This window comes from Schistocerca cancellata, chromosome 4 (genome assembly GCF_023864275.1).
Source record: "Schistocerca cancellata isolate TAMUIC-IGC-003103 chromosome 4, iqSchCanc2.1, whole genome shotgun sequence".
In the NCBI taxonomy this organism is placed as follows: Eukaryota; Metazoa; Arthropoda; class Insecta; order Orthoptera; family Acrididae; genus Schistocerca; species Schistocerca cancellata.
Window position 1 is genome coordinate 319,104,239 of NC_064629.1, and position 25,802 is coordinate 319,130,040.

Below are 25,802 nucleotides of genomic sequence, written 5' to 3' on the forward strand. Positions count from 1 at the left end.
AGAAAGGGAGAATGCTTTTTTATTATTAAGTGAGTTTTGGCAGGAGTGAATATGGTTTTATACATGCGAGCAGAAATTATCAGCGAAGGGTGAATGACGTCGGGTTCGCTGGCTGGGGAGACACTGTTTACATGTCCTGATGGAGATGCAAGGGGGAGATAGAGATCTGCGCTATTCAGGAATCCATGTGTGCACTGTATGTCGTTAGACAATAGCTGGAGAGCAGGTATAGGGAGAGCCCACTTCAGCATTCTGGTCCTGGGTCTGAGTGGACGGCTGTTTAGACGGACAGCTATGTGGCTTTGACATGCCGCCGCCGGCGCTCAGGCACTCGCTTTGTAAGGCGCTATGGGATTAGTTTGAGCATTTAGTTCTTGTTTCGGTGGTTATTGGATTAAGAACTGTAATATTGAAGGTCATGTCCTCAGCGGGACCGCTGTGTAATTGAGCAAGTGTGTTTACGTGTTTGAAGATATGTTTCGCGAATGGTGATGTTAAGTTGATGGCGCAGTTTAGCTAAAAGCTGTCTGCTGCTGAATGAAGGAAAGAAAGAAAGAAAGAAAGAAAGAAAGAAAGAAAGGGATGACCTTGCCCCCAGACCTGATGGATGAGTTATTAGATAAGAGCAAGTGATAGTTGAATGATGCTATGTGTTCGGATATAGGAGTCTCTAAACGGCGGGGCGAGATTTTTTTTGCGTGGAAATTTATGCAATTTATAGATAGTGATATTCGACAGCTAGTGACAACAGTTAAGAACGGAAAAATAGGTACAAATCGAGCGCTGGCAGAATGTTGCGGCAATGATAATAATATTTAGTTGAAGGTGGAGGTGGAGGTGGTAAATAACCAGGCTTTGAATATTGTCGTATGTGCTTGATGCTCTGTATAAAAGTTTGACTCTTTAATTGCGTTTGGTATTTCTGGGTGTGTGTAAAATTAATTTTACTGTTGAAAGTGCGAGAAAGATGAGTTGATTGGTGTTTAGATAGAGGATACGTTTGTAATTCGAAAAGAGGGGATGAGAATGGTAAATTGATTGATGGGCATGGTTTGTGGGGTGATATATGAGTGTCAAGATGGGGTTGAGGACGTTTGCGTATGTTGATGGTGGGACAGGTGTGAGGTTAGGTGCAGTGGGAGGTGTAAATTAGATCTTTTTTTTTAAAATGTTGTAAACTAAGAATAATATTGAGAAGGTTTTTAGATGGCTGGTCACGCGACGAGGCGAGAGCAGGGATGTGTAGCTATGTTTAGTTAAAGGGCCGTGTAATGTCGTGTGAGGAGCAATGGGCAGTGTGCTACAGTGTCATAGGAGGTAAAGACATGTGCTGCTATGATGTGTCTAGCGTATGGAGGCTGCGCTTTGGAATTATGCTACGTTGATATAAAGTTGACTTTCACCCGCGTTCGGTGGCAGCGGCTCAGGATCGCGGTCCTGGACGGACGTATGCGTGTGCTTTGACCGCTGACGAGCGCGATGACCGCGCCAACTCGCGCTTGCGGAAGCCGAGCAGGGTCTGTGCGAGGTCTGAAATCAGATGGATGGGTGACTTCACGATCCTGTGGGCAGGGTGCAGAGTAGGGGTACCTGCGCACGTCTGCTGAGTTATTTTGCGAGCGGATCTGCAGGCTCTGCTATGCGTTATTAGGATAGTTTACGAGTACTGAGCGTATCTACATATCTGTGTGATGTATTATTTAGTAGCAGTTTGCTGTAGTGTGTACTGAAATTATGATTGGGTGCGTGTCTGTGGGCTGTGCAACATGGTCCAGGGCTCATCTGGGATTGGTGTTTTGTGATAGCGTGATAGATATACTGTACGGTTAAATAAGTTGTTCGAAAAAATAGAGTTCTCAATGATAACACGCGCCTGCAGCGCAGATCAGAGTGATTGGTTTTCAGTCACCATCTCGGTTGCATGCGAGTCGTAAATGTTTTCCTGACCACATTAATCGAGTGTGTCAACGAGCTATGAGCTATTCTGCCAATAGACGTGAAGGCAGGTCCAGACCTGAGACGCCGGCGGTAGACATCAGAAGAACAATGAAGCTTTGAAATGTGTCGGCTGTCACGAGCGCTCGGAAGCTGAACTTGGCTGGAGACTCTGGAATCCCCTCCCCCGCCGACCACACGCGCGCGCGGCCTGCCTTGGAGCGTAATCTAAGGCGCATAGGCGATATCAATTTCTCCAGTGATCGGTGCGAATGTGACTGTGTTGAGGTCATGTTTGGGGGAGGCCGAGCAGAGACGTTTGGTCGGTTTGGCAGCTGGTGGTGTTTGGGCGCGTCTGTTGTACTATTTTGCGAGCACGTCTGTGCACTGTGCGGTGCTTTATTTGGAGAGTTTAAGAGTACAAATCTCGTCTGCTGATATTGTGTACTGCATTATTTAAGAGCTGTTTGCTATTGTGTGGTGAAATTAGGAGTTGTTTACGTGTTTGTGGCCTGTGTCAGATGACCCCAGTCTGATCAGTGCGGGTGTTTTGTGACAAATATACTCCACGACTAAATAAAAGGGCTCCAAATAAATAGAGCGCAGCCCTTCCTTACTTCCCCAAGGAGCACAGCGCAGTCTGAGCTGTTTTTGCGCAATAACGGCAATCTGGTCAGAATGTGAGTGAGTAGACAAATAACTGGACAAATTTATCTGTAGAGGAGTTACAGGTCTGGATTGGAATGAATATCTTGATAGGTGTGGTTGTGTTGCCAAGTGTAGTGCTCTACTGGAGTTCAGGAACTGCCTTATGTGAGCGTTACATATCGAAATCTATGAGAAGTAAACGTTTCAAAAAGGTATGTCGCAAATAAATAAAGTACACTCGTTCCTCCTTCCATCAGCCTATGGACTGAAATTATTTCCCAAAATTAGCAGTTGTTTGGCTATTTGGAGGTAAATGTTTTCTATTATTTACGAGCGGTTCGCATGTCTGTAGGCTGTGCTATGAGTTATTTTTAACTGTTTACAATTAGCAAGCGCCTGTGTAGAACATAATAAATGAGTTATGTAGGAGTGTTTTGCAGGTCTGTATGATGTGGTAAATGTCGGTGTGATACATATACTCCATTCCTAAATAAATTAAATTCGTTCCTCTGTCCATGGACCTAGTGCAGGATGAGTCCGTTTACGAGAAACGTGTAGGAAGAGATTGCGTGCTGGTGGCTTAGTTTGAAATAATTTTCTTAGGTTGGTGGTGGAAGCGCAAGTGAGCTTTGTTTACTGGCGGATTTCAAACTTGGCGCTGGTTCCTAGGAGGAGGAGGAGGCGGCCTGGTCCTCGAAAAGTAGTTGAAAATGGGGAGTTGAACACGTGTGCATACGTATATGAAATTTTAAATTGAATTATTTAATATAGCGGGGTGGTGAGAGTGAATTAACGAGTGTTCTCGCGAGGAGCAAACGAGCTGTTATACGGTCATGGCGGATAGCACTGTCGGTCAAACTCTAGGCCCAAACGTATCCTTTCTCCGGCACGTGGTCGACAGGTTCCATCCTGTCCAGCCTTAACTGCTCGCGGGCGCCGAAAGATGTTTACGTAGTCGGACTCTGAGGCGCCGCCCGCCGCCGCCTACCAGGTGCGCTGGCCGTGGGGGCTGTGCGGGCACCTTTGGTCGCTTGACGTCAACCGGCCGGGAGCTGTTGATGGAGCGGGCTCAGCTGGCTGCGCGTACGTCAGCTGCGCTCTGGAGTTTCGCTGTGTGAGCATGGAGAAGTCACTTGGGACACACCTGCATGACCGTAATGTATGAAATAGTCATTTTCCAGGTATTTACAGAAGGCTATGTCCGTCGCGCGTATGGAGGGTGTGTGACGTAGGCGGGGCGGCGGCGCAGCGATTATACAGTTATTACAGGCGCGCGAGAGCGAGTCAATTAGCAGGCGTTCTATTGCGGTCCAAACGTGCTGTTATATAGTCATGGCAGATTCCACTGTCGAGCAAACTTTGCCGCCAAAAATGTAGCACTGCATTCTCACTCGCACAGGGGCACGTGATGGATGGTGAGCGGTCGGCATCGACAGGTTTGAACGTGGCGCATAAAGTGTTGCAGGGAAACGGCCGACCATTGTGTGATTCAGCTCCGAGGCAGACAATTTTGGCGGGAAACGTGCGGAGGCGACGAATACACATGGTGAGCGGGCAAGGGGCCACTGTAACGTCAAACGCGACAAGTTCCAGCGTGTCAAGCGAAAACATGTTTACGACGTGGGAGCGATCGCTGGGCTCGACCCCCGCGCTAGTGGCTGGCCGCCTCACGTGACAGGCGTAGGCAGTGTCTCCGCGCGCTGGCCTAGGGGTGGCGAGGATTTGAACTAATTCAGTTGGAGCGCGGACGTCGTGGTGACTGCACTGCGATATCAAAGATGTGCGTGCTGACTGTGTTTGAGAACAAGTGATGACCGTACTGCTTGAAATAAAGTCTTCAGTTTCCCGCCCCCCTGCAAAATGGAAGTACGTGAATTACGTTACTATAAGTGCAGTTTATTATTTGACGCTACCAGTGAAAAAAGATAACTGACGGAGATAGCTCGTGCATGTGATCAATTATGGTGTTGGGATTTGAACTTGTGATAGATTTTTGTTATGGATGTAAGGAAAATGGCTTTCTCACCGAGAAAATCCGACATCTTGAATAAATAATAAATGATAATAATACATAGAAGTACAGTTTTCGAGATATTATCGTGTTGGAATTTGAATTTGGCGCAAGTTTCTAGTGGAGGTAGGCCTATGACAATGAATGACAATGAATGACAATGAATGACAATGAATGACAATGAATGACAATGAATGACAATGAATGACAATGAATGACAATGAATGACAATGAATGACAATGAATGACAATGAATGTTTATAAATGATAATGAATAATAAACAAAAGTAAGGTTTTGCAGCCATTATCATGTTGGAATTTGAATTTGGAGGGAATTTTCTAGTGGAGGCAGGCCAATAATAAACAATAATAATTAATGATATTAAATAATAATGAATTTTAATGAATGATAGTCAATAATAATAAAAAGACAAGTACGGTCTTTGCATGCATTATCCTGTTGGAATTCAAACTTCGCGCCATTTTTTCTTCTGGAGGCTTAGGTTTGTGGAAATCGCACAATTGGTCTATTTTCCCATCAAAAATTCAAAATTCCCGCCATTTTTTCTGGAGGTTACGTTAGTGGACGTAGCACAATTGGCCTATTTTCCCACCAAAATGCGCCATCTTGGATGACGTCATGCGATGTTGCCAAGTCTACATGCCGCCATCTTGGATGACGTCATCGCCGCCTCTTGAATAAATTTGGCAACAATGGAGAGTGGAGTGGCACCCCCTTGTCCTCCTACTGACATCTGCATCGCGAAACGAGACAAGTAGAGCCAGGAATTGTTGAAGAAGACTGGCAGGTGGAACGGAGGACTTGGAGTCGCCACGATCATGGGGAGCGTTCCAAAACAAAGGCACTGCAGTTCGAACGAGCGGTGGTGGTCGATCACGGTCAACTATAGCAGCAGATGTCCGCTACAGGCAAAAACAAACCTACTTCCCAATGTGGGTGCAATGGTGAGCACATTTAACATGACTGCACGCACGCAGTGTTACGGTCGACAATGGCAAGGGTGTGGTATATCTGCACGACAACCAGTAACGTGTGTTTTGTTGACACCCGGACATCGTCGACACCGTTTGCATGGCGCCAAGAGCACACAGACTGGACCAAGAAAGAGTGGGGTCATATGATCTTCTCGGATAAGAGCAGATGCAGTCTGAATAGTGATTCTGGATGTACCCTCATAAAACAAGAGGTGGTAACATGCAGTGTACCCAGGAATATTGTCGGACATGATTCGTTTTGGTGGCGCTGGTGCTATGGTGTGGGAGACAATGTTGCATGAGCGTACTAAACTCCAAATCTTTGAATATGGCACACTCACCAGTTAACGTTATGTTGACACTGGTCCTTCCCCATGTGCGGCTTTGCAGGGGTGCATTCAGTCCTGACTACATTTTCATGGGTAACAGTGCACGACCACATCAAACAGCACAGGTGGAAAAGCTCTTGGAACGAGAGGATATTCGGCGAATGAGCTGACCTGACTGTTGCCCTGAATTAAATTCCATCCACCGGTTGTCAACCACTCTGCTGGAGTAATGAAACACCTTACCACAAAAACTCTTAACCAGCCTTGTGGTCAACATGGGAGCACGTTGCAGAGCATGCACTGCCATCTTCGGTGGTCACAAATCCTATTAATAACCAGTCCCCCTTTTTAATGTCCAGGGGACCATCACGAATCTCTAACTTCGGAGTAATTATTGTCTTTGAACGAAAGTGCCATTTCTGTTCGTCTTATTTCTTCCAGTTACTTTCTGTAAAATACTGCAGCACTTTTTTCTAAGTGTCGAAGTTTCATCAAACTGTTCCTAGTCAGGGATATGCTGAAATTACTGTAGTGCTGAAGTTTTGCACACCATTGTAGCTTTGTTTCTTGTTTTCGTTCGGTATCCCTATCCTGAAGAAGAATGTAAGAAGAACATAATAATTGGCTCTGACGACTATGCGACTTAACTTCTGAGGTTCGCCTAGAACCTAGAACTAATTAAACCTAACTAACCTAAGGACATCACACACATCCATGCCCGAGGCAGGTTTCGAACCTGCGGCCGTAGTGAATATAATAATTCCAATCCCACAGAAAGCAGGTGTTGAGAGATGTGAAAATTACCGAACTATCAGTTTAATAAGTCATAGCTGCAAATTAGTAACGCGAATTCCTTGCAGACCAATGGAAAAACTGGCAGAAGCCGACCTCGGGGAAGATCAGTTTGGATTCCGTAGAAATGTTGGAACACGTGAGGCAATACTGACCTTACAACTTATCTTAGAAGAAAGATTAAGGAAAGGCAAACCTACGTTTCTAGCATTTGTAGACTAAGAGAAAGCTTTTGACAATGTTGAATGGAATACTCTCTTTCAAATTCCGAAGGTGGCAGGGGTAAAATGCAGGGAGCGAAAGGCTATTTACAACTTGTACAGAAACCAAATGGCAGTTATAAGATTCGAGGGGCATCAGAGGGAAGCAGCGGTTTGGAAGGGAGTGCGACAGGGTTGTAGCCTCTCCCTGATGTTATTCAATCTGTACATTGAGCAAGCAGTAAAGGAAACAAAAGAAAAGTTCGGAGTAGGTATTAAAATCCATGGAAAAGAAATAAAAGCGTTGAGTTTCGCCGATGACATTGTAATTCTGTCAGAGACAGCAAAGGACTAGGAAGAGCAGTTGAACGGAATGGACAGAGTCTTGAAAGGAGGATATAAGATGAACATCAACAAAAGCAGAACGAGGATAATGGAATGTAGTCGAATTAAGTCGGGTGATGCTGAGGGAATTAGATTAGGAAATGAGACACTTAAAGTAGTAAAGGAGTTTTGCTATTTGGGGATCAAAATAACTGATGATGGTCGAAGTAGAGAGGATATAAAATGTAGACTGGCAATGGCAAGGAAAGCGTTTCTGAAGAAGAGAAATTTGTTAACATCAAGTATAGATTTAAGTGTCAGGAAGTCGTTTCTGAAAGTATTTGTATGGAGTGTAGCGATGTATGGAAGTGAAACATGGACGATAAATAGTTTGGACAAGAAGAAAATAGAAGCTTTCGAAATGTGGTGCTACAGAAGAATGCTGAAGATTAGATGGGTAGATCACATAACTAATGAGGAGGTATTGAGTAGAATTGGGGAGAAGAGGAGTTTGTGGCACAACTTGACAAGAAGAAGGGACCGGTTGGTAGGACATGTTCTGAGGTATGAGGGGATCACAAATTTAGCACTGGAGGGTAGTGTGGTGAGTAAAAATCGTAGGGGGAGACCAAGAGATGAATACACTAAGCAGATTCAGAAGGATGTAGGTTGCAGTAAGTACTGAGAGATGAAGAAGCTTGCACAGGATAGAGTAGCATGGAGAGCTGCATCAAACCAGTCTCAAGACTGCAGACAACAACAACAACCTGAAGTGTCCATTCGGTATCTGGAAATTTGTCCTCTTTGGCGGCACATAAATTGTCTTCTTGTTTCTGATAGTAGTAACAACACCTAAACAATCTGAAGGCTGAATGTGTAGACATAGAAATGAAATACAGTGGTGTTCATGAAAGAGCTTGTGGGGGGGGGGGGGGGGGGAGATTTGGTTTAACTTAAATTTTGCCATCTGTTATTCATATATTCTTTTCTGAGGAAGGGGCTACAAAAGCTGATTGTTCGTCACTTGACAACTCATGTTCTGTGAATTTAACGAAGTACTGCGAGCAACAACTCGGAAGCAATAACTCAGAATAAATGTACAAAATGTGGCAGCGGACAACATATGTAGACTATTAAGGTTTTTTAAATCACCATTTACATAGAGAAAAAAACTTTTAGAAAAAAGACGTTTCATCTGAGAACTACTTAATTCAATTAGTCATTTTCATTAAAGAAAAATGCTGTATGCATACAGGAGGAAAAACACGTAAAAGGAAATTTCATTTAGTGATTTTCACCAAAAGTTCTGTCATCAGCCTGTAGCTCTCACTATCAGTATAGAAATGACTCGTTCGCCTCATTCATTAGCATTTCTCCTGCACCAGAGAAATTCTTTCAGTAAGAGAAAGGGCACAAACTGGACGAATTATCGAAACTTCGATTTAATCACATTTAAAAAATGAAGATTTTTGCTGCAAAAAATGACTTTTCCATGCGGGCATAATTTAGATTGTTTTGGTATCTGTATTGCGTCGGCTGTTCACACATAGCTACAGCTTAACAATGAAAGCACATACCTGTGTCAGTAATCAGTGGTAGCCACGTCGCAGGCCCCAGGAGCCGCAGCGGAGACCAGTTTGTTTCAGAGGGAAAAGAAAGTTTTTGTATCATCTCTATGAAGACCAGAAACGAACATAGCTGAAACCAAAAAGTAAACTACATTTCTATTTTGTAACTTTCGGGTAAGACTAGACAAGTCATTCAAATATTAATAATTTTCTAACATGCAAAGATTAACACTCATGAACAACCACTGAGAAGGCACGCAACTGGTTATACTTACGCTAATTTTGTCAAATGAAATTTACATCTCACCCCCCCCCCCTCCTACAGATTTCCTAAGTTTCATGTCTATTTTTGTAATTTTTCGTGGGAATGAACTCTTGGCTGTTACCCAAATATATCTCGTAAGTACGAGCAGTGAGAAGTGACAATGACTTTACTTTTGTCTACACAGTCTGACAAGAAAAGTGAAGCAGCCGGAGGGCATGGTCAAATGTCAGTTGTTACTGTGCTTCGTAGGGTATGTAAGGGTTGTGGAAGACGTCAAATGTTGTCTGACCACTGAAGTACACGAAGATGTCGGTCCACGTGAGAGTGTTTTCCAGCAAATGACAATTTGGATGAGGCCTCACTGTGGGTCTCCATTTGGCCGGCTGCTCGAATCGTGCAACATCCAGGTTTGTGGAACATTCGAACGAGGCAGTGGTCCGATATTGGAGTGCATGGGAACGTGAGGGCAGGCATACTCGTCGTCAAGGTTCCGGTCGACCACGTCTGATCACCACAAGGGAGCATCGCCGTTTTGTGCACCAACCACATCGTAACCCCTTCGCGTCCGCGCCTGTCACTCGGAAACGCGCAATTGGCTCCGTGCAACATTCTGTGTCACCACGCGCCATTGGTCGGAGATTAGTAACAGCCTGACTAGCGAATTACCGTCTCATCCGAAGGCTGTCGTTCACATCACAACACAAATAGCTGCGTTTGGAGTGGTGCTGTGACCGGGAATCATGAATTGCTGATGAACGTATTGAGCGACTAATCGTGGTTCTGCACTACCTCGAGTGACCGTTGTCAGTGACTGGTGGCGACTTGGGGAGAAGTCCCATTCTTCCAATCTTTTAGAAGGGCTCGGACTCTAACCTCCGTCGGGGGCAGCCGCACGAAACGTGGCAAGGCGCCTGGGACCGCGCGGCTAGGTTGCAGAGAAAAGTCATACTAGGCAAAGACCGCATATAAATTTTAACATATTTGAGATGAATATTGATTACAAAAACAAAATATTCGATTACGATTCACGGATACGGCATATTTAAGCTGTACAGATCTGCACCAATAATAGAAGTGTTTAGTAGTTCGGACGTTTAGTAGTTTAGTAGTTCGGACGTTTAACCACCACGGCATAGTACACCAGAGAACCAACAGATGGCACGGTTTTTTTTAACTCAGTGACAGAATTAAAAGCCCGCATCTGGTGGTCGTGCGGTAGCGTTCTCGCTTCCCACGCCCGGGTTCGATTCCCGGCGGGGTCAGGGATTTTCTCTGCCTCGTGATGGCTGAGTGTTGTGTGCTGTCCTTAGGTTAGTTAGGTTTAAGTAGTTCTAAGTTCTAGGGGACTGATGACCATAGCTGTTAAGTCCCATAGTGCTCGGAGCCATTTGAACCGTTTTTGAACAGAATTAAAAACCAAATTCTTATCTTTACGAATACTAACCGAAAATTTACCTAGCTTGCATATACGGATTTACTGACATCGCTTCAATTCTTTTGTTAGGTTTTACTATGTTCTTTGCTAGGAAAGCGAATTTGTTAAGTTACCTTTGTAATTTGGGGCTTCGTCATTTAACCTACGCTTTGTTTAGAAATAAATATGCCTAGAAAACTGTCAAGTGTTTCTGAATACACCAGAATGGCTAAAAGACACAGGCCTATGCAGTCTCAAGAATCCAATGAAGCTCTTGAGGTGAGACTTTCTATGGCACTGGAACGTCAGGCATTAACTTGCCTTTGGAAATTTCTTCTAAAGCGAGGAGCGCTTTAACTCTGATCGAAATAATTGAGAATTACCTTGCTCCTCACAACCCTTCACTCACAGAGGATTGAAATTACTTCTCTTCAATGTAGCTTTATAGCAGCGGAAATTTTGACGAAGTGGCACAGATGAGCGAAGTTTAATACCCCAAATTCTACTTGCTTTTAATAACTTACAATTTCAGTTTGAACATGTACAGTTTACAGTGAGTGTATGTTGTCCCGTAAGGCATAACGCCAGCCGCTGCGTGTTGGGGGCGTGGACGTGACAGTTGCGTTTCGCACGGTTTCTTTCCCGATGCCTTCGATTACCTCTACAGGCCCCAAAGCAGCCAAGGTGAATTTCCCCAATACCATAACACAGTCCCCACCGGCTGGGTTCTGTGGCACAGTGCGTGTTTTGAGCAGGCGTTCGCCTGGATGTCGGCGTATCTGTAAACGACTATCGACGTGGTACAAATTGTATGACGAACCAACCGACACGTTTCCACTGATCCACGGTCCGATCTCTACGCTCCCCTGTGCACTGTAGTCTTAACTGTCAATGACGTTGGATAAACAAGGGAACACGTCTTCTTATGAACCCCATATGCAACTATGTGCGCTGAACAGTGTGCTCTGGAACATTTGTACCTACACCAGAACTGTACTATATCATCAGGTGTGCCACACATCGCCAACTACCCTGCTTTCTAGAGCAGACAAGCCCCAGTCTCTCAGTCACGATAAGTTGAAGTCAAACATCTTGTTGCCATTTCTTGGTTTCTCTGTCCTTCATCCTCTTTCGATTGCTAATTCGGGAGGACAGCGGTTCAAACCCACGCCCAGCCATCCTGATTTAGGTTCTCCGTGATTTTCCTATATTGATCGGGCAAATGCCGTGATGGTTCCTTTGGAAGGACATAGCCGATTTCCTGTCCCATCCTTCCCCAATACTAGCTTGTGCTCGGTCTCTAATGACCTCGTTGTCGAAGGGACATCGAACACTAATCTCCTCGTCAACCTCTTTTCATTGATACAACAGTAGCACCTTATCAGTATAGCAACTTCACCGTTTGCGAGACGCTCGCTGCTCTTTCGGGAATGTCCGAAAGACTATGCACCATGCGTTCATACACACATCAAAAAAAGTTTTGGATCGCCCCAATATCTAGAACTCCTGAAGATAGACGTTGACTGTGGATATTGTATCACAGACATAGTCTCTCTGACTATTCACAGATGTCACTAAACCCGCCCAAAGATGTAAACAACCAGGCATGAGCAGCGCCTATGAGACGGAGGGGTTCCGACAACCGATCGGTTCCAGTCATTCCACCAGGGGGGAGGTACACAGCTCGTATTGTCTGTAGTTCAATTCAACCATGCCTAGACGGTCAATACCGTGGTTCGATCGCCTCCGCATTGTTACGTCGTGCCAGGAAAGGCTCTCAACAAGGGAAGTGTCCAGGCGTCTCGGAGGGAACCAAAGCGATGTTGTTCGGACATGGAGGAGACACAGAGAGACAGACAGGAACTGTCGATGACATGCCTCGCTCAGGCCGCCTAAGGGCTGCTACTGCAGTGGATGACCGCTACCTACGGATTATGACTTGGAGGAACCCTGACGGCAATGCCACCATGTTGAATAATGCTTTTCGTGCAGCCACACAACGTAGTGTTCCGACTCAAACGGTGCGCTGTAGGCTGCATGATGCGCAACTTCACTCCCGACGTCCATGGCGAGGTCCATCTTTGCAACCACGACAACATGCAGCGCGGTACAGATGGGCCCAACAACATGGCGATTGATTGAGTGATTAATTAATTGAGAGAGTATGGGACCAAACGGTGAGGTCATCAGTCCCGCGATTCCAAAGGGGCTTCCATAAGAAAGAGTCTGCTAAAAGTGAACGTATTCAGTCAGAGGAGTCAAATTAAAAAAAGAATGAACATTAAACACACACAGTATAAGCATGAAAGGTGAGACCACATCTAAAAACTGGAAAAAGGGGAGACGGTCATGGGGTCACAGACCGTGAAGACTGCAAAAGGAGTCCCAATCACAACCAACCCGCCCCTGCTCAAAGACGAAAGGAGAACTTTATATCTGGAAATGAAAACCACTTTCACGGAGGAAACCGAGGACCAAGTTACCATCCGTGGATCGTTAGCTAATATTAAATGTAAGGAAGCAGGGAAACTATACTTAGCACGAAGGGTCGAAAGAAGGGGACATGCCACCAATATGTCAGATATTGTCAGTCTGGCGCCACAACCACATTGTGGGGGTGGGTCGTTACGTGGGAGGAAACAATAGGTGAGCCGGGTATGGTCAATGTGTAAACGACATAAAACAGTGCACTCGTTCCGAGAGGGGCGGAAATAAGTGCCCCAAACTGCATTAGACTCCTTTACTGTGTGGCGTTTATTACTATGAGCAGTAGCGCTCCAAATGGCATTCCACTGTTGGGCAAAGAGAGATTTGACATAGATCCCTATATCCGCAGCTGGAATCGTGAAAGGAAAATGGGGTAAGTATCCGCTTCTCTAGTCGAACGGTCAGCCAATTCATTCCCTGAGATTCCCACATGACTCGGGACCCAGAGAAAGACGACTGAAGAGGCAGCATGCTCAAGGACAGAGAGAAGGTCATGGATGGCAGAGATGACGAGAGTAACATCGATCGATAACCTGGAGGCTAACCCATGGAGTCAGAACAAATTAAAACTCTAGGGAGAGGCGCGAGAAACAAAAAGGAGGGCCCTGTAAATGGTTAGAAGCTCTGCTGTAAATGCACTATATGATCCTGGCAACAAATGGTGCTCGAAGCTGGTAGGAGATGTGAAAGGGTATCCACCTTATCAGTAGTCTTAGAACCATCAGTGTAAAGGATGGTGGCACTCTGGAACTCTGCGAGGATGGCACATACAAGACGCTGGGAAACCATAGGAGCTAGAGAGACCTTAGGATCCTGGAAGAGAGCAGTCCTAATCTGTGGTCTAAACACCATCCAAGGGGAGGGTAGGGGAGGGGGATACGGGAGGAAAGACATGGGGTGCAGTCCAGCAGGTGCAGATGGAGATCCCAGCAGAGGGTAGTGAGACGCGTGCCAACTGACAGTCATACCCATGGTGGATGTTAGGAGGGAGACATCCCTCATTGGCGAAGAGCACAGGGTATAGAGGATGGTCAGGGAATTGGCGAATGGCGACTGTGTAAGAAACAAGGAGTTGGCTCTGTCGGATGTGTAGAGGGGGAATCCCTGCTTCTGTGAGGAGACTATCAACAGGACTAGTGTATAAGGCGCCAATAGCCACACGCACCCCACAATGATGGACAGAGTCAAGGAGTTTCAAAGTGGAAGCAGCTGCTGAGCCATGAACCTGACTACCATAATTGAGTCTGGACAAAACCAGAGCACAGTGAAGGTGGAGAAGAGCGGAACAGTCTGCACCCCAAGATGTGTGGGCCAGGAGGTGGAGAGCACTAAGCTTCCGCATGCATGTAGTCTTTAGGTGACGAATGTGGGGCAGCTGTGTCAGCTTGTTATCAAAAATAAGGCCCAAGAAACGGGACTGTGTTACAACATCAAGTAGCTGGTTGCCTAAATAAAGTTCTGGATCAGGGTGTACTTTGGGTCGACAACAAAAATGCGTAACCCACGTTTTGGAGAAGGAAAACTGGAAGCCATGGGCAGTGGCCCACGTAGAGGCCCGTCGGATGGTGCCTTGGAGCTGACACTCAGCAGACGCCGTCGAGTGGGAGCTGCACCAGATGCAAAAATCGTCAATGTACAACGCCAGCGTAACCAGAGGCCATAAGTCCATATATGGCAATGAGGAAGAGCGTGACACTTAGCACAGAACCCTGTGGGATACCATTCTCCTGAATCTGAGGGGTGCTGAGTGAAGTTCCAAGTCGAACCTGGAAGAGTCGGTAAGATGAAAACGCGCGGATAAAAATCAGAAGGGGACCACGGAAGCCCCAGTCATGCAGGGTAACTAAAATATGATGGCGCCAAGCCATGTCATACGCCTTATGTAGGTCAAAGAACACTGCGACAAGTTGCTGGCGGTGAGTAAAAGCCTGTCGGATGACTGATTCCAATCGGAGCAAATGGTCAGTTAGAGATCGCCCTGCCTAGAAGCCACACTGATATGGTGACAAATGACCCTGAGATTCGAGCACCCAACATAATCTGGAGTTTACCATCCTTTCAAGCAGTTTACAAAGAACATTTGTAAGGCTAATGAGGCAGTAGCTGTCTAGAGACGTTGGAATTTTCCCGGGTTTAAGGATGGGGATAACTATACTGTTTTGCCATTGTGACGGAAAAACACCCGTGAGCCAGATGTGATTGAAACCCTGAGGAGCTGTTGCCTCTGGGGAATGTCCAAGTGTTGAATCATCTGATTGTGAATGGAGTCTGGCCCTGTGGCAGTGTCTCGTGAAGAGCTAAGAGCCTGCACCAATTCCCATTCAGTGAAAGGAGCGTTGTAGGGCTAAACGTGGTGTGGGATGAAATGGAGGGGGATCTGTTCAACTCTGCGTTTCTGCTGGAGAAAGGCAGGAGGATAGGAAGCGGACGCCGATGCCATCACAAAGTGTGTCGCAAGGTGCTCTGTGAGGACCAATGAATCAGTGCACAGAGCTCCTTGGATGTTCAGACCCTGGACAGTTGACTGTTGCTGGTGGCCCAGAACAATACGGACCTTTGACCAATCCTGCGATAAAGAGGCGTATGTCCCCGGGGAGGAAACATAGTGCTCCCAGCATTCCTTTTTATTCCGCTTAATAATGTAACGAGCCTTAGCACGAAGATGCTTGAAAGTGAGTAGGTTTGTCTGTGAGGGGTGTCTCTTAAATCGCTGCAGCGCTCGTCGGCGGTCCTGGACAGCGACTGCAACGTGCTTGGTCCACCACAGTACCATCCGATGACGAGGGGGCCCAGTGGATAGGGAGACAGCAGTGCCAGCAGCATGAAGAAGAGCGGCAGGGATGCCTTGCACGACTACATCAATGGAATTCGAGAGGGAGGTGTCAAAGCGGACAGCAGACATATATAAAGGCCAATTGGCCCTGCAGAATACCCAATTTAGGGGCCTGTCTGCCTGGCGGCAGCAGGGGAACGATAGTGTCACTGGAAAATGGTCATTGTCACAAAGGTCATCATGGGATGATCAATGTATGGAAGCCACAAAGGCAGGGGTAGAGATAGCGAGATCGATAGCAGAGAAGGTGCCATGAATGGCACGGAAGTGGGTAGCGGAACCATCATTGAAGAGAGACAAATCGAAACCCATGATACGTTGGTCGATTAGGATACCCAGAGCCATTGATGTAACACTCCCCCACAGTGGATGGTGGGCATTGAAAGCCCCAAGGAGGAGAAACAGGGGCGGGAGTTGCTGAAGTAAGTTAGGTATGGCAACATAAGCAAGTGGCCTACCTGGAGGGAGGTAGACATTGAAAATGGTGATTGCTGGAGTCATTTGCAGTCTAACTGCTATCACTTCCAAGGTGGTACGTAGACGTTCCAGTCACTAAGGTTATAGGAGCGAACCAAAGTGCAGACCCAACCAGATACTATCCCAGGGCCAGGATGGTTCCAACAGAATGCCCGATAAGTACGTAAAGTGGGAGAGTGGTCGTCACGGAAATGCGTTTCTTGGAGAACAAGACAGAATACAGAATGTAGAATAAGAGGAGATAAGACATTGCATTTCCGGTAGGTGACAATAATAGCCGTTGTAGGTCCACTGGATTATCATGTGGCTTGAGTCTAAGGTAGGCATGAAGGAGGCGAGGAGGAGGTCATGTCACTTTGTGAGTAGTTGTCATCACCGACAAGGATGGGGTGACATACATAAATAAAATGTCAATCATGTTGCGAGAGGGGAGTTGGCACCTCTGGGGGCACTGGAGATGCCTTCTCTTGGGATTTATGTTTCTTCATCTTCTGTTTCTGAGGTGGAGCAGGACAGGGCACAGGGGAAGTACAGTAAGATCAGGAACCGAAAGAGTGGGTGACCTTGGGGCCCACAAATGGTGAGCCTCGTGGATGAGTGGTGGTAACAGTATTCTGGCCTGAGAGCTGGGGAGAGGGTTCCCAGGAGGGAGCCCAATCACCAGCAGATGCTGAAGAAGGGGGGCACTTCTTCAGATGGGGTGGTCTGGGGGAGCGTGGGAATGGCAGGGGAGGGGGAGGTGGAGGGGAGGGGAGAGTGGGGTGGGGCTGAGGTAAGGACGAGGAAGGAGGAGGAGGAGGAAGAGGAGGAGGAGGAGGAAAGGAAGTAACATAGGCAAAAGTTGAAGATCCTGACACCGGATGGAGTCTCTCATGCTTTTGGCGAGCCTCAGTGTAAGACAAGCGATCTAGGGACTTACAGTCTTATCTTCTTTTTTTTTCTCGTAAGCTTGGCAATCCGGTGAGTGATGGGGGTGGCAGTCAGCACAATAAACACACACAGGCGGCGGAAGACAAGGAGGGGTTCCCTCATGGATGAGGTGGCCACAGTCATCACATGAAGGGTCCACAGTATAGCAGGAAGACATATGCCCAAAACGCAAGAACCAAAAGCTCTGCATAGGTGGAAGGATGTACAGCTTCACGCCACATCTGTAGCACATAAGCTTGACCTTCTCTGGGAGCGTATCCTCGAAAACCAGGATGAAGGCGCCAGTATCAGTGCGGTTGTCTTTGCGACCCTTCTGCACACGTCGAACAAAATGAATGCCACGCCACTACAGATTAGCCCGGAGTTCCTCATCAGTTTGAAGGGTGAGGTCCCTATGAAAAAATGACTCCCTGGATCATATTTAGAAATTGGTGAGGAGTGGTAGACACTGGGACGTTGCCAAGACGATCACAGGCACGAAGAGCTGCGGATTGGGTGGCAGAATTAGCTCTGATGAACAGGGAGCCCGACCGCATCTTAATAATAGACTCCACTTCACCAAACTTGTCCTCAATAGTTTCCATGAAAAACAATGGCTTTGTGGCAGTGAATGTGTCCCCATCCGTCCTAGCACAGACTTGGTAATGGGGAAAAGGTTTCAGACCAAGATGACGAGCCTGGCCCTCCTCCCATGATTTTCTCTGCCTCGTGATGACTGGGTGTTGTGTGCTGTCCTTAGGTTAGTTAGGTTTAAGTAGTTCTAAGTTCTAGGGGACTGATGACCATAGATGTTAAGTCCCATAGTGCTCAGAGCCATTTGAACCATTTGAGCCTCCTCCCATGGGGTAGACAGGGAAGGGAAGGCTGCCGGATCATACGAGACAGCATTTAAGGACCCTTCACCATTTGAAGAGACGGCTGTGTGATAGCAGCCAGATTTTTGTAGCTTCATACGCTTCATGTGCCAAGCATCCACCCTGATACCCCACACTCTCCAAACAGGGACTCTCCCCATGGGCGTCACCCAGCCACAGGAAGGGCCATCTGCCACGGCTGCCATTGCCAGGAATTCCGATGCTCTAAGAAGATAAGCATCCACTCCTTGGCATACATGGGGAGGAAACAGTTCAGGTATGTATAGTGTGATCCTTGTGTTGTTAGGGGGCGCAGCCATATGGGTACACAACAGTCCCACCAGACGGACTGGCTACAACGTGCTGGTGACCTAGCAGGGTGGAAGGGGGTTACAGTGGGGAAGGGAGAGGGGAGAGGAATCCACACCGTAGATGCTAGGGAGTGAGTTCTTCCCCATATGGACTAAAAACGGGAAATTTTGAAGTGGAGGTCAAACTTCAAGTGGGACCAAAACGCCAAAAGGAACAAAATTGCAACTGATACAGTAAGCCAGGGGAATAGCCAGATCGACATAAAGCATAACACAGAGAGGGGAAGAAGGTGGCAAACAGTGGGGGTAGGGAGGGAGGGGGCAGGGAGAAGGAAAAGCAGCTAGGGAATGAAGAATGAGCTGTAATAGCTCAGGGCCCTGTGTGCACCAAGCACGAACTCACGAAAGAACCGTGAGCCCCCCTAGGGCAACAACATGCCAAATTGACCGCTCAGGATTGGCATCACGTTCTCTTCACCGATGAGTGCGACATATGCCTTCAATCAGGCAATCGTCGGAGATGTGTTTGGATGCAATCCTGTCAGGCTGGGCGCCTTGGACACACTGTCCAGTGAATACTGCAAGGTGGATGTTTCCTGCTGTTTTGGGGTGGCATTATGTGGGGCCGATGTACGCCGGTGGTTGTCATGGAAGGCGCCATAATGGCTGTACGGTACATGAATGCCATCTCCCGACCAATAGTGCAACCGTATCGGCATCATGTTGACGAGGCATTCGTCTTCATGGACAATTCGCGCCCCCATCGTGTCCATCTTGTGAATGACTTTCTTCAGGATAACGACATCGCTCGACTAGAGTGACCAGCATGAACACTGCAGACATGAACACTATCGAACATGCGTGGGATAGATTGAAAACGGCTGTTTATGGACGACGTGACCCACAAACCACTCTGAGGGATCTACGCCGAATTGCTGTTGGGAAGTGGGCCAATCTGGACCAACAGTCCCGTTGATAGTATGCCACGAGGACGTGCTACTGTGTGTTAGAGGTATCAGTGTGTACAGCAAGCTGGACCAGAACCTCTGAAGTTCTCGATGTATGGTGGTACAACATGCAATGTGTGGTTTTCATGACCAGTAAAAAGGGCGGAAATGATGTTTATGTTGATCTCTATTCCAATTTTCTGTACAGGTTCCAGAACTCTCGAAACCGAGGTGATGCAAAATTTTTTTTGATGTGTGTATATGAGATTTGCATCTATGGACAACGAATCCCTAACCTTCAGTGTGTATGCACATTTACGTTCGACCTCCAGCCGGAATCTAAAATTAGCGTGTATGGACATGGACTGAAGATAGGTGGCGCTAGGTGGGAGTGAGTCGATCCGGCAGCGAGCCGATATAGACCGCTTATCTGTGATAATCACTGTGTCTGGGTGGTGTAGTGGTTAACGCAACTGCGTACTAAGCAGGAGATCCAAGGTTCGAGTCCCGGTCCAGCACACATTTTCACTCGTCGCCACTGATGCTGTATAAAATCCCAATGCAGCTGATATCATTAATTCCTTCCCTTTTCTTTCCTCCCCAACGCCGTCCACTTTTAATGTACATGATCTTCCCGTTGTTGTCGTTTACGTCAGTGGGTTTCTCTCATTTGCGATCTGTATCGTAGCTAAAACTGTTCATTTCTTTTGTACTGAGTGGGCTGTTCGTTTAATATAACTAGAGTCACACACGTTGCAGTCAAATACCAGGCGAGCTAATAGTGGGGCAAACAGTCCTAATTGAGATTATTTGGCAGGAGATTACGTGTTCCATAATTTGCCTTACATCCTTAGAGCCTCATCAGAGCCACATGATGTGGACATTGATACTGGAACACTATGCCCCAGACCACGAACCATGCTACTTGATAAGGTCAAGAGACTTAGGTGCCTCTACGACACAGGTAGGTGTACCATCGGTGTAACTACATTGGAGACTTATCTGTGCACAGGCCATACGAAGCCATGGTTCCTGAAACGGGGCAGCAGCATTTTTAGCAGTCCCAGTGGCAACAGTTTGTGTGACTGATCTTGTCATGCAACGTCAGCCCATATGGGCTTGCTGTGCCGATAGTGCAGATGCCTGCAAGCAAGGGGAAACTATAGCCGTTATATTTTTCCCGATGGCATGGAGAATTTAAAAAGGGGAATGGATAGATTGAAGTTAGATACAGTGGCAGGAAAAACGGACTTCTGGTCAGGTGGCTATAGGGTCAACACAAAATCAAGTAGGACTTATGATGGAATAGGCATAATAATCAATAACAAAATAGGAAAGCGCGTTAGCAACTACGAAGAACATAGTGAAGGCATTATTGTTTATCGTACCCAAGAAAGACACGAAGTCAACAACCATCATATTAGCACAAGTTTATATCCCAACTAACTCCGCAGATGACATGGAATTATTAAGATACTTAAAGGAGAAGAAAATTTAATTTTGAAGGGTGGTTAGAATCCGATAGTAGGAAAAAGAGGAGAAGGAAGAAATAGGAGACCATAGACTGCGGGAAATGAATTAAATAGGAAACTGCCTGCTCGAATTTTGCACAGGGCACACTTTAATCGTCGCTTGCATTTAGTTAATTTCAGAAGGAGCATTAGGCGACGTAGGATTGCAGCAGGGGAAAGGAACACAACGTAAGACGAATTTGTAGCTTTGGTAAATAGTTAATAAATAAGAGCACCACACAGGAAAAGAGCCAAAATCTAGTAACAACCCTTGGATAACACAAGAGTTACTGAATTTAACTTGCGAAAGGAGAAAATATAAAAATTCTGCAAATGAAGCAGGTGAAAGGGAGTACAGATGACAGAAGAATGAGGTTGACAGAAAATGCAAATTGACTATAAGCAGGAATAGCTAGAGGATAAATGAAAGGCTGTAGAAGCATGCATGACTGGAGCGAAGATTGATGCCACCTATATCAATATTATACGGACTTCCTGAGGAAAGAATCAGGTGTAAAAATATCAAGATCACAGACAGCAAGCCAGTTGTGAGCAAAGATCGGAAAGCTAAAAGGTGGATGATGATGATGATTGGTTTGTGGGGCGCTCAACCGTGCCGTTATCAGCGCCAGCACAAATTCCCAATCTTTGCTCAGTCCAGTCTCACCACTTTCAGGAATGATGATGAAATGTTGAGGACAACACAAACACCCAGTCATCTCGAGGCAGGTGAAAATCCCTGACCCCACCGGGAATCGAACCCGGGACACCTTGCTCGGGAAGCGAGAATACGACCGCGAGACCACGAGCTGCGGACAAAAGGTGGAAGAAATACATAGGGGATCTATATAAGAGAAACAAATTTTAGGACAATACTGCAGAAAGAAATGAAGTAGACGAAGTGATATGACATGTTATACTGTGGGAAGAATTTGACAGATCAAGAGACTTAAGTGGAAGCAAGACCACTGGTGACGAAATTCCCTGAAAATGGTTTATATCCTTGGGATAGCCCACCATGACAGTACTATTGCGCCTGGTGTACGAGGTATATAAGACAAGGGAAATACCCTCAGACTGCAAGCACAATGTGATAATTACTGTTCCGAAGAAGGTACATGCTGACGTGTGTAGATATCACCAAACCGTCAATTTAATACATGGTAGCTGCAAGATAATGAAACGAATTATTTAGAGAATAAAGGAAAAAGTTGATAAAAGACAACCTGGGGAAGTCGGTTAACATTCTGGAGAAATGTACGTACGAGGACAATAGCGACCCTACGACGTATCTTAGTAGATGGGCTGAAGAAAAGCAAACTTTCGTTTCTATCATTTATAGATTTAGGGAAAGCATGTGACAATGTTAACTGGTATATTCTGATTTCTGGAGGTAGATGAAAAACTACAGGGAATGAACATTTGTCAAACTTGTGCGGAAACCAGACTGTAATTAGTGTGGAAGGACATGAAAGTGAATCAGGTTGTTCAGAAAGACGTGAGAAAGGTTTGTAGCCCTTCCCCGACGTTATTCAGTCTGTACATTGAGAAATCAGCAAATGAAACCAAGGATGTATTTGGAATGGTAAATTTCAGTTCAGGGAGAAGAAAGTAAAATTGAAATTTGTCGATGATATTGTTATTCTTTCAGAGGCGGCGAGGAACTTTGGCAGTCAGTTGAACGGAATGGGTAGTCCTGAAAAGAACTTACTAGATGAATATCTCAAGTGAAACAAAGATAATGGAATGTAGTCGATTTAAATCAAACTGATGAAGGAATTAGACTAGGAAATATGACGAAGTAGTATACGAGATTTGCTATTGGTACAGGAAAATAGCTGATTATGTCTAAAGTAATGATGACATAAAATGCTGACTAGAAGTAATAAAAGGAGCATTTCGGAAACATTTGTTTACTTCATGTCCCACCCACGCAACAACAGTGAAAAATCAAAATACGACAGTTTTAATTTTTGTCACTGAAAAGTACGTGTCACATCACTATCATGCAATTTATCCACTTCAGGGCAGTTGTGTCAGTTTTGTTGTAGGCTATTTCATGACTCGCTACGGCAAGAATATCGTCATTAGATTTGGTGCTGGTACTTGCGCATGAGCCATTTCAAGAAGAGCGGCACATTCTGTGTTGTCTGAAGGAACAGACACTGTTTTGACAATTACAGCTGCTGTAAATATTACGGAATTTCGTGCATTGCTGCGTACAAGAACATGGAAATTTCTGCTACAAAAAAGTTCGCATTGAATCCCTTTTCTCGACGCAAAGTATTCCTACATTATTTAAGCCCATTTATAATCTTATGATTTCGTACAATGTTTTCCTTAAATTGTACGTAATTTATGTTCCTATATTAATTTTAATAAATTACAAATCTGTATTTCGTATTTTTGTAATACAAAGACTTCAGCTTGTTTTTCTTTTTTATTTTAACTTAAGTACTAATCCCGCCCAAAGGAGGTTCCAAAGTCTTATTACATATTATTTGGGGTGGAAAAACGGCTAAAGTAGAAAATCAAGAAAAGTGACAACTCGAAGTATTAATAATTACCTGATAACACCTCATACTCTACGAGTACAGAACTACGTGTCCATACTGCTGTTGTATAGACTAACAATTTACAGCGAGTAAATATTTGAAATTTAAAAGAGGCTTATACTATTTCAGTATAATTTTTATGGAATTCTTTAAGTCGATTTTTCTCAAGTATAGCATTATTGAGTTTTGTCACTGTTCTTGCCGGGGTGTGATGTATAGATGTGTTAGGAAATCTTTCCTGGAAATATTTGTTTCGAGAGAACGTTCCATGTAAGTGAAACGTGCTATGAACAGTACAAGCCAAGAGGAGAATAGAAGCTTTTGAAATATGGTATTACAAAAAATGCTTAAGATTAAATATTTACATTGAGTAATATGATGGTGCTGAATCGAACTGTAGAAAAATAAATTTATCGTACAACTTGACTGAAAGCAGAGATCGGTCGGTAGGCCATCCTGGGGCATCAAAAGTCATCAGCCTGGTAAGTAGGGAAGAGAGAGAGAGAGTGTGTGTGTGTGTGTGTGTGAGTGTGTGTGTGTGGGGGGGGGGGGGGGGGGTGGGGGGGAGGAGATAGATATTTAACATTACACTTATATGGCAGAAGAAACATGCCAACTACCTACTCAGGATCATGTTCATTTAAAAACATGGAACAACTGGTTGACGAACGCAGGTTTGCACGTAGAATCAGAGGGATTTCTGACAGCGATACAGCATCAGAGAACTGCGTCAAGGAACCGCACGAAGTGCATCCGAGAATAAGCAGACAATAAATAGCTGAAGGAACGACCATACACATAATGTAACGACGTGAAACACGGGCATCCAGAGAATATTTACGAGAGTTTACGAGATCGCGGAAACAATCTACCCCAGCAGTATTTAAGACAGCAATACAGATTAATGGAAGAATCTCCCCGCCCCCCCCCCCCTACTACAGATGTGATCCTTCCTTTTAGAAAAACAGAAGTCCGAAATTTACTTGAACAACTGCAGAATAATAGATAAAACGAACCGTTGTAATCAACTTGAAATTTAACAATAAAGCAGAACAAGTGCCATGTCCCTGGATGTAATGTGAAGTTGAGTTGTGCTGTGAAATCTACCATTTCGTTGTTTACAGTTGTAATTACGTCACCGCATTTGATATACACTGATGTAAGCGGAAACTTATGGTGCAAGAATGCCTGGCTGTGAAGTGTGGAGAGGTGAGATGGCTTTATATCCCTTTCCAACCATCCTGATTAGGCTTTCCGTGGTTTTCACTGATCACTGAGGCAAATTTTCGGATGATTCCTTTGAGGAAGCAACAGTGCACATTTACCTGTGCGTCTTTCTAATGTGTGTTTTCTCCTCTTATGCAACTATCATTTTTCCTTTATTTTTATATACAATTATATTTTATAGTACACTTGACGTATCTCACGCTACTGATGAAATGGTCCATGGACAAATAAATCTTGCTGAACAAAACACCCAGAATTTGAAACTACCTGCAATGAGAAGTTTATAGGGATCTGGTAGATGAGGTAAAAGCCATGTGGAAAGTAAGTCCGGGCAAGTTGCCCCAGCTGCAATGTAAGAGAGAGCCGTCATTCAAAAACTGTACGAAGGACCTACAGAAACTGAAACTGCATCCTGTTGGCGGCTTCTCGACATCTATACAACAGTTTGTATTCTCTGTGAACATATTTGACTTCGTGGTAACTTGTTTAAATTATTATCCTATCAATACCTTGTAAACCAATAATAATTCTAGTTTCTACTTGTCCAGCTAGTGGCAAATGGCAAATTAACAAGCTATTTACGACAAAACCGCAGCAGTTTGCCTAGTGGGCCAGTTAGCGAACGAGATGTGTTCCAAAGGCGTAGTTTAAATTGGCTAAACAGTTTCAGCAAACCCGTGTGTATCACGAGAAAAAATTTAACAATCATCTCCTTACGCACAATACATCTTACCATGCTCATAGTGAACGTATTTGCGTACTAGAGCGATGAAAAGTTGTAAACTTTTAAACCACGTAATCGATACTCAGTTATTTTTAGACAAAAGCATTTCTCGTGCTAAGCATCACCCCAGATTAGGATTTTTCAAGTGCATTGGTGTTACACTCACAGAACCAATTAATGGAAAGATCAGGAAGCAATTCTGCCTCAAAGCGGCCAACACGTTGCGTGCAGATCCACACATGTTTCCCTGATGGCTGTTGCCGTCTGACTACCCAGCTTTCCGCCTCAGCTGTTGGGTCACATGACGGGAAAACATCCGCGTTCAAATGCAACTATACCAACGGAAGAGTTTCCCTCAAACACTTCGGCTAGAAATCTACAAGCTGAGTACCGTTGTAAAGGGCCCTAAACACGCACAAACCGACGGACCGAACAACCCACAAACTGGAAGTGTGTAGGTGTTG

The 25,802-nt window shown here is 45.4% G+C and overlaps 1 protein-coding gene across 1 annotated transcript in view; it reads right to left on the reverse strand.

The window, feature by feature from the left end:
• The window catches only part of LOC126184190 (uncharacterized), a 59,874-nt gene extending 34,283 nt beyond the window's left edge, over window positions 1-25,591 (reverse strand). The window contains exons 1-2 of the mRNA XM_049926557.1: window positions 25,505-25,591; window positions 8,813-8,933 (exon numbers count right to left, since the gene is read on the reverse strand). Of these exons, the coding sequence (XP_049782514.1) occupies window positions 8,813-8,933; window positions 25,505-25,579 (196 nt within the window). The 5' untranslated portion in view covers window positions 25,580-25,591. The remainder of the gene's footprint in view (window positions 1-8,812; window positions 8,934-25,504) is intronic.
• Window positions 25,592-25,802: the final 211 nt, after the last annotated feature.